Source organism: Balaenoptera physalus, assembly GCF_965194825.1.
Source record: "Balaenoptera physalus genome assembly, chromosome: 20".
NCBI classification, from domain to species: domain Eukaryota; kingdom Metazoa; phylum Chordata; class Mammalia; order Artiodactyla; family Balaenopteridae; genus Balaenoptera; species Balaenoptera physalus.
The window spans coordinates 15536557-15551771 of NC_138901.1; the positions used below are offsets into that span (position 1 = coordinate 15536557).

The following is a 15215-nucleotide window of genomic DNA, read 5'->3' on the forward strand; positions in this document are numbered from 1 at the left end:
CTCTACAATTAAATAAGTAAAATCCTTTCCTCATATTAAACAGGAGTATGTTTTCTAACCAAATTTGTTAGAACAGGGTACAGAAAAGGTAAAAACCCTTGAAAAGCTTATGCTGTAATTTCATGGTTTATTAGTGAAATAAAACTTACTGTCCCTGGAAGGAAAAAGATATTTTTATAGCAAAGTATATTTACATGAATGCTATTGTACATATTTCTTTGAACATTTTATTATGAACATTCACTATTCAGACAGCAATGAAGATTTTAATTAATTTCAATGCCCAGTTGGTGGTGGTGAGGAGGGCGGAGGGAATGCCAATAACAAATGCTTCTAACAAAGTGCCCTATTTTCACAGATGGACTGGTTTTTGCTCATGAAGGGGTTAAAGAGAAATTAACTCAAACTCAAATATCAGGCAACCAGTACACTACCCAGTACTTAGTGATTAATGAATAAACATCTGTTGACAGAAACCAAATCATGATCTATAAAAGTAAAACAATGAACTGGACTTCATAAATATTAAAAACTTTACAAAAGACCCTGCTAAGGAGATAGAAAGACAATCAATAGGCTGGGAGAAAATACTGGCAAACAACATATCTGACAAAGGCTAGAATATAAAAAGAGCTCTCAAAACTTAATACACACACACACACACACACACACACACACACACACACAGCCCAATTAGAAGACAGCCAAAAGACATGAAGAGATGTTTCACCAAAGAAGACATACAGAAGGCAAATAAGCACATGAAAAGATGATCAGTATCATTTAGCCACTAGGGAAATGAAAATTAAACCACAATGAGATACCAATACACACTTATCAAAATAATTAAAATTAAAATAGTAACAACACCAAATGCTGGCAAGGATGAGGAGAAACTGGATTACTTACACATTGCTGGTGTGAATGTAAAATGGTATAGACACTCTGAAAGAGATGGCACTTTCTTTAAAAACTAAACATGCAACTAAAATACGTCCTGGCAACTGTACCCCTGGACATTTACCCCAAAGAAATGAAAGCACATGTTCACACAAAACCCTGTACATTTCCCCATATGACCAGCAATTCCACTCCTAGATATATTCCCCCCAAAAACTGAAAACAGAGACTCAAACAGATACCTGTATGACAATGCTCAGAGCAGCATTATTCAAATGGAAATAAACCAGTGTCTATCAACAGATGAATGGATAAACAAAATGTGGCATACACATACAAAGGAATAGTATTCAGTCATAAAAAGGAATGAACTTCTGATACATGCTACAACAGGAATGAACCTTGAAAACATTATGCTAGGTGAAATAAGCTACATACAAAAGGACAAAATAGTATGATTACACTTACATGAAATATCTAGAAAAGGCAAATTCACAGAGACAGAAAGATTCGAGGTTATTGGGGCTGGGGAGAGGAGGAAATGGGGAGTTACTGCCTAATGGGTACAGAGTTTGTGCTTGGGGTAATGAAAAATTTGGGGAAATAGTGGTGGTGGTTGCATAACATGGTGAATGTAATTAATGCCAATAAATTGTAAAATTAAAAATGGTTAAAATAGTGAACTTTATATTATATATATTTACCACAACAAAAAACTTAAAAAAAATCAGTCCGTGGCCTGTGATACCAGTGCAGTGCCTAGCAAGAGACCATTACAATAACTAACAGCACAGGATCCTCACAGAAAACAATTCCTGCCTGAGATGAGCTTATAAACAAACTTAGAAAACACATCGGAAATGATCCACCATGAACAAGTCACAAAACATCACAGAAGAATCAGTGCCCCAAGCATTAAAGGTAATACAATGATGCCAGAAAACATAAGCTCTAACACCTCCATTCTATCCCTAGTTTAAGTCTAAATCAAAGACAGCTTCTGGCTGTTCCCAAATTTAGAATGTATCTTTTGGTCATAATGGCATTTGTGTCCTACAATGTGTTGGACAGAGCCACAAAATGAAGTGGCAATAATGCTCTTGCCTCAGTAATGCCATGGTTTTCTTTGCTCTCTTTCTTAGACATATGTCTAGCCTATGTGCGTATGTAACCAAGTATTTACAGCTAGTTTTAATATCTTGTAAGTCATACCCTGACCAAAATCAATTATTCCTTTTCATACTTATTCTTCCATAGAATTTTTAAAGTTATTTTACCCAACTGAAAATGAACCTGCTGTTTCCTGAATGGAACTGAAACAAATTTATGTGTAAATCCAGAAGCATGATATGTCTTTCCATTTGTCCAAGTCTTACACACTTCAATAAGGTTTCTTGTCAAATCTATTCCTGAGAATTTGATGGCTGTTATCATTGTGAATGTAATTTTTTTCTCATTTACATTTCTAATCAGGAAATATTGGTAGGGCTAAAAGTGCTAACCACCTTGCCAAATTACATTATTATTTCTAGTAAGTATTTACTGGATTCTCTGGGGTTTTTACCTTGCTTAAAAATAAAAATGACACTGTCTTGTCTTTTCCAATATTTATATTAGTCACTTTATTTTCTTGTCTTTATTGTATACTAGAACCTTCCAAACAATTTTGAAAAAGAGTGGCAATAGGAGAAATCTCTATCATGTTTCTGTTTTAATGAAAATGGCTGATCCATTTCTTTGTTTAGAATGATGCTGGCTGTTGGATTTGGTGAATACTCTTTATTACATTTAAAGTATCCTTTTTCTATTTTAATGTTTTTAATGGCTGCTCAGATGTATAAAATGCTTTTTTAGAATATAATGATATGATAATGTGGTTTTAAATTTTTTTTCTAAGTAAAAAACTTACGTTGATTTTCTGATATAGAAACGTCTTTGCATTCCTGGAACAAATTCTACTGTTGTAGTACACAATCAGGAATTATTTATATTTAACTGTAAGTTTTACTTACTTTGCTCACTTTTCTTTGTGCATCTCCTTCTTTCCTCACATTTATTTTTTATTTTGGTAGGAGACAGCCTCAAGATATTTTTTTTCTCCCAATGGCTGTGTTATATTAAGGGTACTATACTTCCTGAGTTCTTGAATATCTGAAATTGACAGTATTTTGCCCCCCTCATACCTGAGTGATGGTTTACCAAAACAATGATACAATGATACCAAATAGTGGCTTAGTTATATCAAAGAAACATATTGGAACTTTTACTAATTACTTGCATGATTTTAAATAATAAAAACAACAGTTAAGAAAAAAATACATAAACATTTAATTTTTAGAAAACATAAAAACACACATCATTTCTTTGTAACTCATAATTCAAAAGAGCCACACAGTTGTCTTTTCACAAAACAAGAGTTCCAAGTCCTATGTACATCAGAAACAATTTTCACATCATAAAACTGAATTAAGCTATAAAATTCAAAGCTGATATTCACATATCCTTAGAGGGAAAACTTTGAGAAAATTCATTTGTTATTACTTGATATAAAATCTATTTCTGTTAAATATTTACCTAGTGCCCCACACAAGAGTTGAGATCAACTATTTAAAGGACAAATTAGAACAGTCAATTTCCTTTATTACAAGTGCTTTTCAAACTAAAAACTAAATTGGTTCCCTAAAACAAAACAAAAAAAAGATTATGCCATGAGAAAACTTACTTTACTAATTTTAAAAATAAGCCATGAGCCAAAAGTTAATATAAAGAATAAAGTACCCACCCAATTATTCATTAATGATTAAAGAAAAAAACTGTAATGATGAAAACATTAATGGTATCATCCCATATACACACTTTTTCTTTAAATATCAAATTTATTCTTGCTTTGGAACTCTTGTCTTAGAGTACATTTGAAAAAAAAATACTGCTTCTCTATAAATTCTTGCCATATATAATATAAATCACTATTTTTATAACTACTCTAACTTACAACTACTCTAAATTATAAACATTTTACATGAAAAGCCATGGAGAAGAATAAACACTAGAATAAGACCCCCTGAAATCATTACTGACATAATTAAATACCTAGTAAATCAAAATAATAAGCTTTAATAATACAGTAGAACCTTGACATATATGGATTTAATAATATGATTGCTACTAAAGCAGTAGTTACTCAGAAGTCTAGGATACAATAATTTGTAATTTTGCTAAAGCACAAATTTGGTGCCTACCTCTAATAAGGGTAGTATGTGGAAATAAATCACTCACCTGGTACTCAGGGCAAAAAGTCTACCCAGCATCTGCATCTTAATATGGCTTTACTGTTTTCTACTAGTTATTTTATATGGATTAGTTGTTGTGAAGTGACAGAAAATCCTACTGCTGGTGTTAAAAGTGAACAACTGTAGGTGTCTAAGGAAATCATAGTTCTTGACCAGAAAATAAATTTTGGATAAACCATTTCTTTAAGTGTCAAATGTGGAGGCAGCCTGGATCTCTGACATGTATGAGTTACTCTGTGTGCGTGTGTGTGTGTGTCTTTCAAAAAGTGACCAGTGGGGTGACGTCAACTATTATTCGTCTTCTGCTAAATCCAGTTAATGTCTGGGGAGATACAATACCTAAATGCAATGTAGTTCTCTGGATTCAATTCTGGAACACAATGAGGAGTTTAATGAAAAAGCTAATGAAATCCAAATAAAAGTGTGGAGTTTAGTTAATAGCAATATACCAATGTTGGTTTCTTAGTTTTGACAAATGCACCATGGTAATATAAGATGTAACAGTTGGGAAAATTAGGTAAAGGATATACAGGAATTCTCTGTACTATCTTTGCAACTTTTCTGTAAAACTAAAATTAACCCAAAATGAAAAGCTCATGGGAAAAAAAAATAAAAAGAGGCATAGGAGGAAATAAAATTATTAATAAAAACCATCAGAAACAGACACATTTAGAGTTAGACAGAAAAATATAGACATAAATATGGTAGGTCTATATTTATAAAAGATAAGAGACAAGATTGAGAATAGTACTGACAAAGAACAGAAAAAAATAAAAAGAACCTAATGGTGTCTACCTGCAGACTGTTTTTAAGTTGAAAGGGGAAAATTAGTATCTATATAGCAGAGAAACTGGACAGTACACTGATTTGGTCATCAAAATCACTAATGAGTGACAGATGGACATTATGTGCCTCCAGCTGTGATAACCCAAGAAGAAAAGAACTTATGTAACATTCAGACCACAGAAACATACCCTGAATCTAATCATTAAAAAAAAATCAGAACAAATATAAAATTAGGAGCATTCTAGTTATTCTTCAAACATGTCAAGAAAGGCTGAGAAACTGTTTCAAATTAAATGAGAGTAAAAAGACATAACAAGTAATATAATACCTTATTCTAGACTGGATCTTGGAAACGAAGGGGGAAAATTCTTTTTTAAAAAATTACTAGGTAAACTGACAAAACTTGGAGAATAGATGGTAGATTGGATAAAAGTATTATATCAATCTTAAACTGCTTGAGGTTGATAACTGGACTGTGGTATAAAAAAGAATTTCCTTAAGAAATACCTGTTGAAATTTTTAGGAGTAAAGGGGCATGATGTATTTAACCCACCCTCAAGTGATTTAAAAAAGAGTGAGAGAGAGAGAAAGGGTGAAGTAGGGGAGAAACGGAGACACTGTGCGTGTGTACGTATAGAGAGAGAATGATCAAACAAGTGCGGTGAAAAGTTCATGAATCTGTGCAAGGGTATATGGAGTTCTTTGTACTACTGCTGCAACCTTTCAGTAAGCTTAAAATTATTTCCAAATTTTGGGAATTCCCTGGAGGTCCAGTGGTTAGAACTCTGTGCTTTCACTGCCAAGGGCCTGGGTTCAATCCCTGCTCAGGGAACAAGGATCCTGCAAGCCACACAGCGTAGCCAAAAAAAATTAATAAAAAAAAAGTATTTCCAAATTTAAAAAAAATTTTTTAAAGCAAATGGAAGTTCTAGAACTGAAATATACAAAAACTAAAATTAAGAACTGAATGTGGTTAAGAGCAGATTATATACCAATGAAGAGTGAATTAGTGAACTATAAGATAGATAAAAAGAAAATATCCAACATAAAGCATATAGAGACAAAAGAATAGAAAGAGAGTGTAAGAGACATAGATGACATGCATGTAGTCTATCAAATGCATAACTGGAGTCCTAGAAAGAAAGGAGAAAGAGAAAAAAGGGAAAAAAATAAAATTTGAAGAGATAATGAGTAATAGCTTTCCAAAACTGATGAAAGTCATCAAGCCACAGATTCAAAAAACCCTACAAACATAAATAAATAGAAGAGAAACAAAGACAGATTAAAAAGAAAACCACTCCTAGGCACATCAATGTAAATGTAGAAAACTAAAAACAAAGAGAAAAACGACAGATTGCCTTTAAAGAGGGAGCAATTAGACTGACAGTTGACTTTTCACCAGAAATAATTCAAGAAGCCAGAAGACAATGAACAATATTTCAAAGTGCTGAAAGAAAATAACTGCCAACCTATAATTCCACTCCCAGCAAAAACATCCTACAAAAATAAAGGCAAAATAAAGACACTTTCAGATAACTAAACACAAAGTAAAATCACCACATCAAGATCCCAACTAAAGGAAATTTTAAAGGGTGTTCTACAAACAAAAAGAAATTTGGTGATCCCATCTAGAAAGTGAAGGAAGCAGGAGGGAACGAATATCAATAAAAATGTCAAATATGTGAATAAACCCAAACAACAGTGACTACATAAAACAATAACAATGTCTTGTGGTGTTTAAATACATATAGGTGTAAAGATTATAAGGCTCTTCCATTGTCCAGGAAGGGGGTAAAAGTACCAATTGATATCAAACTTTGATTGATGTTTTAATCTTTAAACTAACCACTGAATGAATTATAAGAGTATATAATCTCCAAGTCAATAAGGAGAGATGTGGAATATAAAAAATCTTTTGATCAATCCAAAATAAAGCAATAAAGGAGAGAGAAAAAGCATAGAACAGTCAGGACAAGCACAAAACACACAGCAATATGTTATATTTAAACCCAAATGTATCACTGGTTGAATTACTGTAGACGAACCAACATCTCCCTTAAGAGAAAAACTTGTCTGAATGAATAAAAAAAGAAAATTCAACTATGTGCTATTAACAGTATAACCAGATATATATGTTGAAAATAAAAGAATGGAACAAATTATACCTTATAAATACTAATCAAAAGAAAGCTAGTATAGCTATACTAACATTAGACAAAGTCAGCTTTCAAACAAAAGGCATTATTAAAAATACAGAGGGACATTTCATCATGGTAAAACAGCTAATTCACCAGGAAGATATAGTAAGTCTAAATTTCAATGCATCTAATAAGATATCTTTCAAATATAGACAATTCTACAATCAAAGTGTGAGATTTAATCACACCTTTCTCAGTAAATAATTTTTAAAAAATAAGTTAGGATATAAAACGTTTGAGGACTACCATTAACAAAAACTGACCCACACTACACCCAATAACTGCAGAATCTACATTATTTGGTGCATCTAGAACATTAGACTAAATTGATCATATGCTGAGCTGTAAGGGAAATCTCAATAAATATGAAAAGAATAAAATACAGGATAGGTTCCCTGATAAGAGTACAATTAAGCTAAGTTAATAATAAGATAACCAGGAAATCATCAACTGTTTGGAAATTAACAATTATACTTTAAATACCTATGGATCAAGAAGAAATCACAAAGAGAGCTAAAAAACATTTTGAAGAGAATGATAATGAACATAATACTACTTATGAAAACTTGTAAAATGCATAAAAATTAGGAAATTGAAAAGATTAAAAGGATATAATAGCAACAAGGATATACTATATAGCCCCGGGGATTATATCCATTATCTTATAATAACCTATAATGGAATATAATCTGCAAAAATACTGAATCGCTATGATGCACACCTGAAACTAACACAATATTGTAAATCAACTATACTTCAATTAAAGAAAAGAACATGATAAATACCAACAACCCATTTGCAGAAAACAAACATTTAGTACATTAATCTTCAACATTTCTCCCAAAAAATTATCTATACAGTTTTGGTTTGTTTTTACCTTAAAAGCCTAAGAATTACACTCTTGTTTTTTTAAAAAAATCTTTATTTTAATGACTAGAAAAATGTTCAACTTATATTTCACTTTCTGTATAACCCTTTGAGGACAGTTTCTATTATTTTTAGTCTCATTCCCCAAAGAGTATCTAGGACTGAAATAATTTCACATGTTAATTCAAAAGTAAATTTAGGTCTAGAAAGTCTTTAATACATAGTTCACAAAAGCATTATACTCTCATATATAAGAAATAAATATTTTTCTTTCATAAACTCTTCCTTTACCTGACTATTCCTGATGAGTGTTCATCAAGTGTTCCTCTTATAAAGAGTCTGACAGCCTACAGGAACATACACTTTCTTTTTTTCTAAATTAAATAAGCCATTTAATAAATAAATATATAAAGTATTGTAGCACTAATTCAGATCCCTAAGAGAACTTTCTTTTCTAAAACATCACACAGAATAAATGTAGCAGAGTCACTCACCACTTGATCTGTTCTTACGACTTGATTTCCCTCCAGTAAGAAGCATCTTGAGACTATTCCGAAACATGGTTGTGCTAGTCTAGTATTCACAAAACTGTAAAAGAAAATGTGGGAAAACGTTAGAAAACTTGGTTTTCTATTCAAAATACTATTAAGAATTAATTTTAAATGTGCTATAAGGAATTAACTACTCTGTTTAAATATATAGTACAGAAATTTTAACTACATGAGAGAAACATTTATTTAAATAATTTAATTTAATTAAACATTTATGTTGTTTCTTAAAAATATACTATAATACTTTGAGTACCCTAAGAGACAAAGGTAGACATCACTGAGGGTACACAGAAATAGAAAACAATTAGGTAGGTATAAATACAGTTTACCCTTCCACCAGGCTCTCCATTTCTTGGACAATTTTCCCATATGCTCAATACACACACCCAAAGTTTAAGAGTTCAGAACTTAAGAATAGATGCCTATTTCCCATTGGTCAAGCCAGAATTCCACCTCACAAGACTACTAATATATATGAGTACATCAGTATACAGATATACTACTAACCTCTGTATGTCCCACTCCTATCAAAGGAAAATCCTGCTGATTGTGCTTTGGATTATGTCCTCTCTCACCTCAAGAACTTTTATCTAAAAATCATCTTCCTTTTCTCTTTCACGCGGCTTTAATTTTTTTCTCTCTACTGAATCATTCCAGTCATAACATAAACATGCTAGTATGTCTTAACCAAAAACAAATAAGTCCCTCTCTGTATTCCCACAAGGACCAATTACTGCTCCTATATCCTTGCTCTGCACAGCAAAATTTCCCAAGTGTCAATACTTGGCACCTGCAGCAGATTGAACAGAGCAAATGTGAATTAGAACAGAGGTTAATAGAAAATCTCTGAACCAAAGCACAGAGAAATTAAAGGTTGAAAACTACAGAAGAGTATGAGAGGCATATGGAATCCTTTGAAAGGTTCTAACATACATATCATTGAAATCCCAGAAAAAAAGAAAGAAAAAATAATAAAGAAACGTTATCTGAAGTGACAACAATCAAGAATTTCCTAACATTGATGAGACATAAAGCCACATCTTTAAGCAGCTAGGGAAAAAATAAACACACTGAAAGAAGAATCAACAGACTGAGAGATAACTTTCAATAGAAATGCTGAATGGCACAAGACAATGGAATGACTGCTTAAAATTTCTGAAAGAAAAGAGGTGCCAATCAAGAAATCTATTCACAGTTTAAAATGTTTTGAAAAATGAAAATGAAATAAAGGTGATTTCAGAACAAAAACAAGGAATTTATCAGTAAAAGAAATACTAAAAGGGAGTTCTTCCAACAGAAGGAAAATGATACTAGAAAAAAACATAGAAATGCAAAAAGGAAGAGCCATAGAAAAGTAAGCATATTGGCAAATATGAATGAACAATAATTGTAAAAAATAACATTACTAACTTGTTAAGTTTAAAATATATAGAGATTTTAAATGCATAACGACAATGACAGAAAAGTGAGGAGTGGGGTAAACGAAGTTAAAGTGTGCAAGATATCTGTCTACATTGTGCAGGAAGTGGCAGAAGTAATAATTTACACTAGACTGCAACAACTCAAAATTCATGTAGTAATTTCTAGGATAGCCATTAAAAGCTAACTGATGTGAGAAAAAGAATGATTAAAATATCTGACTGAACCAAAGAAGGTAAGAAGTGAGAGAAAAAGCACAGTACCTGTGGATAAAATATAAAACAAATAGTATGTTGGTAGCTTTAAACTTAAATTATATCTGTTATTATGTCAAATACTCTACTAAAAGACTATTTATGGACACAGAAAGATTAAATATAAAATGATGAGAAAAGATATACCACACAAAAACCCATTAAAAAGAAGCTAGCATAGCTATGCCAATATCAGACAAAGTAGACAAGGCAAGATATTTCTTAATAATTAAAAAGTCATACCAACAAGAAGATACCCTAATTCTAAACCTCAATGGACCCAACAACAAAGCTTAAAAATATATAAAGCAAGAATATCCAAGACTAATAGATGATACAGACAAATCCATAATCACATGGGAGACTAACACACATTTGTCAATAGCTACAAGTCAAGCAGACAAAAAATTTACTTAAGATATATTGATAGAAGATTTGAACTACATAATTAACCAACTAGACTTACAAAGATATGTACAGTACGCTCTTCCAAATAAAAAGAGAATACACAAACTATACACAAAACATATACCAAAATGACCATATGCTGGGTTATAAAGCAAGTCTCAATAAATTTCAAAGCACTGAACTCTTTGGGAGTATATTCTCTGACTACAATGCAAATTATTACAAGTGAATAATTTTTAAAAATGGAGAAAATCCCCTACTGCTTGAAAATTAAGTGATGCACTTCTAAATAACCCATGAGTCAAAAAAAGTAAATAAATCACAATGGAAATTTAAAAATATTTGCAATGAATGATAATGAAAAAATGACTTAGAGAAACATACGGGATGTAACTAAAGCAATGTTTATAAATAAATGTATACCTTAAATGCAGTATTAGAACAGAAGGGTCAAAATCAATAGCTAAACTTCTATCTCAAGAAGTTCAAAAACAAACAGCAAACCAAATCCAAAGAAAGTAAATGGAAAGAAAGAGTAAAGAGCAAAAATGAGTGAAGCAGAAAACAAATCCAAAATGGATAAAATCAAAAAAGTCAAACAATGGATTTCTGAAAAGTAGCAAAATTGAAAAACCTAGTAGCAAGGCTGATCAAGAAAAACAGATGGAAATTACCAATATCAGGAATGCAATAAGGGACATCATTTCAGATACTAAAGCCTTTTTCTAAATAGGAAGATATACGAACAACTTTACACCAAATTTAACATTTTACATGAAACAAATTCTTTGAAAAATACAACTTAATGAAACACAAAGTTGAGCAGAAAATCTCAACTACCTCTATCTCTATTAAAGAAACTGAATTTATCAAAACTTTTCCCACAAAGAAAAGTACCGGGCCAGACTATTTCACTGGTGAAGTCTGGCAAACATTTAAGAAAAACACCAACCTTATAAAAATTCTTTAAGAAAATAAAAATAATACTTCCCAACACATTTTAAGAGGGCAACATGATCTTAATCACAAAATCTAACAGAGATTATAAGAAAAGACAATTACAGATTACATACCTCATGAACATCGACTCAAAAATCCTTAACGAAAGACACTGAAAACTACAAAAGGTTGCTTTAAAAAGAATTAAAGAAGACCTAAATAAGTAGAGACAGAGGCACACCTCGGAGATACTGTGGGTTTGGTTCCAGACCACTGCAGAAAAGTAAATACTACAATAAAGTGAGTCACACGAATTTTTTGGTTTCCCAGTGCATATGAAAGTTATGTTTATCCTGTAGTCTATTAAGTATGCAATACCATTATGTCTGAGAAAACAATGTATTATATATACCTTAATTTTAAAATACTTTAATGCTAAAAAACGCTAACCATCACCCAAGCCTTCAGCAATTTATAGTGATAACATCAAAGATCACTGATCACATACAGAAAATAAACTAGTGGCTACCAAAGGGGAGAGGCAAATTAGGGGTATGGGATTAAGACTTACAAACTACTGTGCATAAAATAGATAAGCAACAAGGATATATTGTATAGCACAGGGAATTATAGCCATTATCTTGTAGTAACTTTTAATGGAGTACAATCTGTAAAAATATTGAATCACTATGCTGTATACCTGAAACTAATATAATATTGTATAAATCATACCTCCATTTTAAAAAAGATCATTGATCACAGATCACCATAACAAATATAATAAAAAATGAAAATGTTTGAAATATTGCAAGAACTACCAAATTGTGACAGAGACATGAAGTGAACAAATACTGTTGGAAAAATGGTGCCAACAGACTTGCTCGACTCAGGGTTGCCACAAACCTTCAATATGTAAAAAACACAATATCTGCAAAGCACAGTAAAGCGAAGCATAGTAAAACAAGGTATGCCTATATACTATGTTCACAGATTGGAAGGTTCAATATCTTTAAACTGTCAATTTCCCTATATTGCTCTAAAGAAACAATACAATCTCAACCAAATTCCAGCAGGCATTTTTTTTGTGTGTAAATTGAGAAGCTGATTCTAAAATGTATATGGTACTGCAAAGAGCCTAGAACATCCAAAGCAATCTTGGAAACGACCAAAAAAAGCTAAAGCACTTATAAGACCCGAAATCAAGACTTACTCTATAAAGCTCCAGTAATTGTGACAGTATAGTACTGTCGTAAGATTCATCAACTAGATCAATGGAACATAATAGCTAGTGCAGAAAAAGACCTATACTTAATACCGTCATTTGTTTTCAACAAAGTCATTAATGGGTAAAGGAAAGTCTTTTCAACAAATGGTGGTGGAACAAATACATATCCATTTTTTAAAACTTAACCTTGATCTGTGCCTCACACTACACATGAAAATTAATTCAAAGTAAATCAAACATCAAACATCATATAAATGCTAAAATCGTAAAGCTTTTAGAAGAAAACACAGGAGAATATCTTCATTATTTAGAGGCAGGCAAAGGATTCTTAGACACAGCAAGTAATAACCATAAAAATTCATTAAAATGTAAAAAAACATGTGCTCATCAAAAATAACATTGAGTAAATGAATAGACAAATCACAAACTGGGAGAAATTATGCACAAAACATATATCTAACACAAATAAACATGCAAGATATATAAAAAACACCTACAACTCGATAATAAAGAGACAATTCAATTTTTAAATGTGTAAAAGATTTGAATAGACACTTTTTAAAAAAAGATATATCTTCTTTTTTAACACACATATAAAAGGAGCTCAACATTTTGTCATTGGGTAAATACAAATTACAACGAGCTACCTCTATATTCCCACCAGAAGAGCTAATTTTTTAAAGCCTGACAATATCAAATATTGACCAGGATGGAGAGCAACTGAAATTCTTAATACATTGTTTTAGGAGTATAATGGTACAATTGCTTTGGAGAGTTTATTATAAAACTAAGCATATACCTAACATATGACTCCACCCCTTACATATTTACCCAGGAGAAATGAAAACATATGTGCTTAAAAAGACTAGTACAACAATTTTCATAGCAGCTTTATTCATAATAGCCAAAAACTAGCACAGGTGCCCATCAACAGGAAGATGGATAAACTGTGGGATCTTCTTACAGTGGAATACTACTCAGCAATAAAAAGGTATGAACTATTCATATGTTCAACAACACAGATAAATCTCAAAATATAATATGTTGAGTGAAAGAAACTTACATTAAAATGTATGCAGTAATATATGGTAAGAAAAAATCAGAATAATGGTTGTCTCTTAGGGATACATATGAGAATTAACTGAGAAAAGGCATGAGAAAATTTTCTAGTATGATGGTAATATTCTGTTATCTTGAGGGAGCTTGGGATACACATATGCATACATTTGTCAAAACTCAGCCAATGTTCACACCAGATTTATGCATCATATTGCATATAAATTTTACTTCAGAAGAAAAAAGTGAGAAAATATTCAACTTTACTTAATGATATTCATGCTTAAATATTTAGAGGAAAGCACACTGATATATCCAATTACTTTGACATGCATTAAAAAAATAAGACAAAATGATGGATGGATAGAGGGAAGTGAAGGCACACATGTAATAAAGCAATTATAGCAAAATGTTAACACAAGATTCTAAGTAGTGGATATACATGTGTTAAATGTAAAATTATGTTAAATATCTATATTTTGAACTTTTTTATATGAGGTAAAAACACTCTGCCACAAAAGAAACTCTAGGCCCAGATGATTTCAACAATTTAAGGAAGAAATAATATCAATCTTACACAAATTGTTCCAGACCACAGAAGAATAGGAAGCATTTCCAAACATGTTTTCTAAAGACAGCATAAGCTTGATAACAAAAGTCAACAAGGTTGTTACAGGAAAGAAATGTTACAGACCTCTCTTTTGCCATAAGTACAAAAATTCTAAACAAAATAATAGCAAAATCAAATCTACCAATATATAGATCAGGACCAAGTGGTGGTTTAATTCAGAAATGCAAAAATGATTTAACACATGAAAATCAATATAATTTACCATGTAACAAAAGAAATAAATCATATTATCAATAGATGAAACAAAACCAATTGATAAAATTCAACATTCATTCATTATTTTTTAAAAAACTTACACAAAACAAGAAATAAAAGAGAAGCTCTTTAATATCATAAAGTGTAACTTTTAAAAAGCCTATAGAGGACTTCCCTGGTGGCGCAGTGGTTAAGAATCCGCCTGCCAATGCAGGGGAACGTGGGTTCGAGCCCTGGTCCGGGAAGATCCCACATGCCACGGAGCAACTAAGCCCATGCACCACAATTACTGAGCCTGTGCTCTAGAGCCCGCGAGCCACAACTACTGAGACCGAGTGCTGCAACTGCTGAAGCCCGCGCCCCTAGAGCCTATGCTCCGCAACAAAGACAAGCCACCGCGATGAGAAGCCCACACACCGCAGCGAAGAGTAGCCCCCTCTCGCCGCAACTAGAGAAAGCCCGTGCACAGCAACGAAGACCCAACACAGCCTAAAAT

The 15215-nt window shown here is 31.9% G+C and overlaps 1 protein-coding gene across 15 annotated transcripts in view; it reads right to left on the minus strand.

Moving 5' to 3' along the window:
• TANC2 (tetratricopeptide repeat, ankyrin repeat and coiled-coil containing 2) overlaps nt 1–15215 on the minus strand; it is a gene marked incomplete at its 3' end in the record, with an annotated part of 361692 nt that overhangs the window by 314299 nt on the left and 32178 nt on the right. For all 15 annotated transcript variants that reach the window (XM_082443054.1, XM_082443053.1, XM_082443067.1 and 12 more), the window contains one exon: nt 8536–8629. In XM_082443054.1, coding sequence (XP_082299180.1) covers nt 8536–8602 — 67 coding nt within the window. In that variant the 5' untranslated portion in view covers nt 8603–8629. The remainder of the gene's footprint in view (nt 1–8535; nt 8630–15215) is intronic.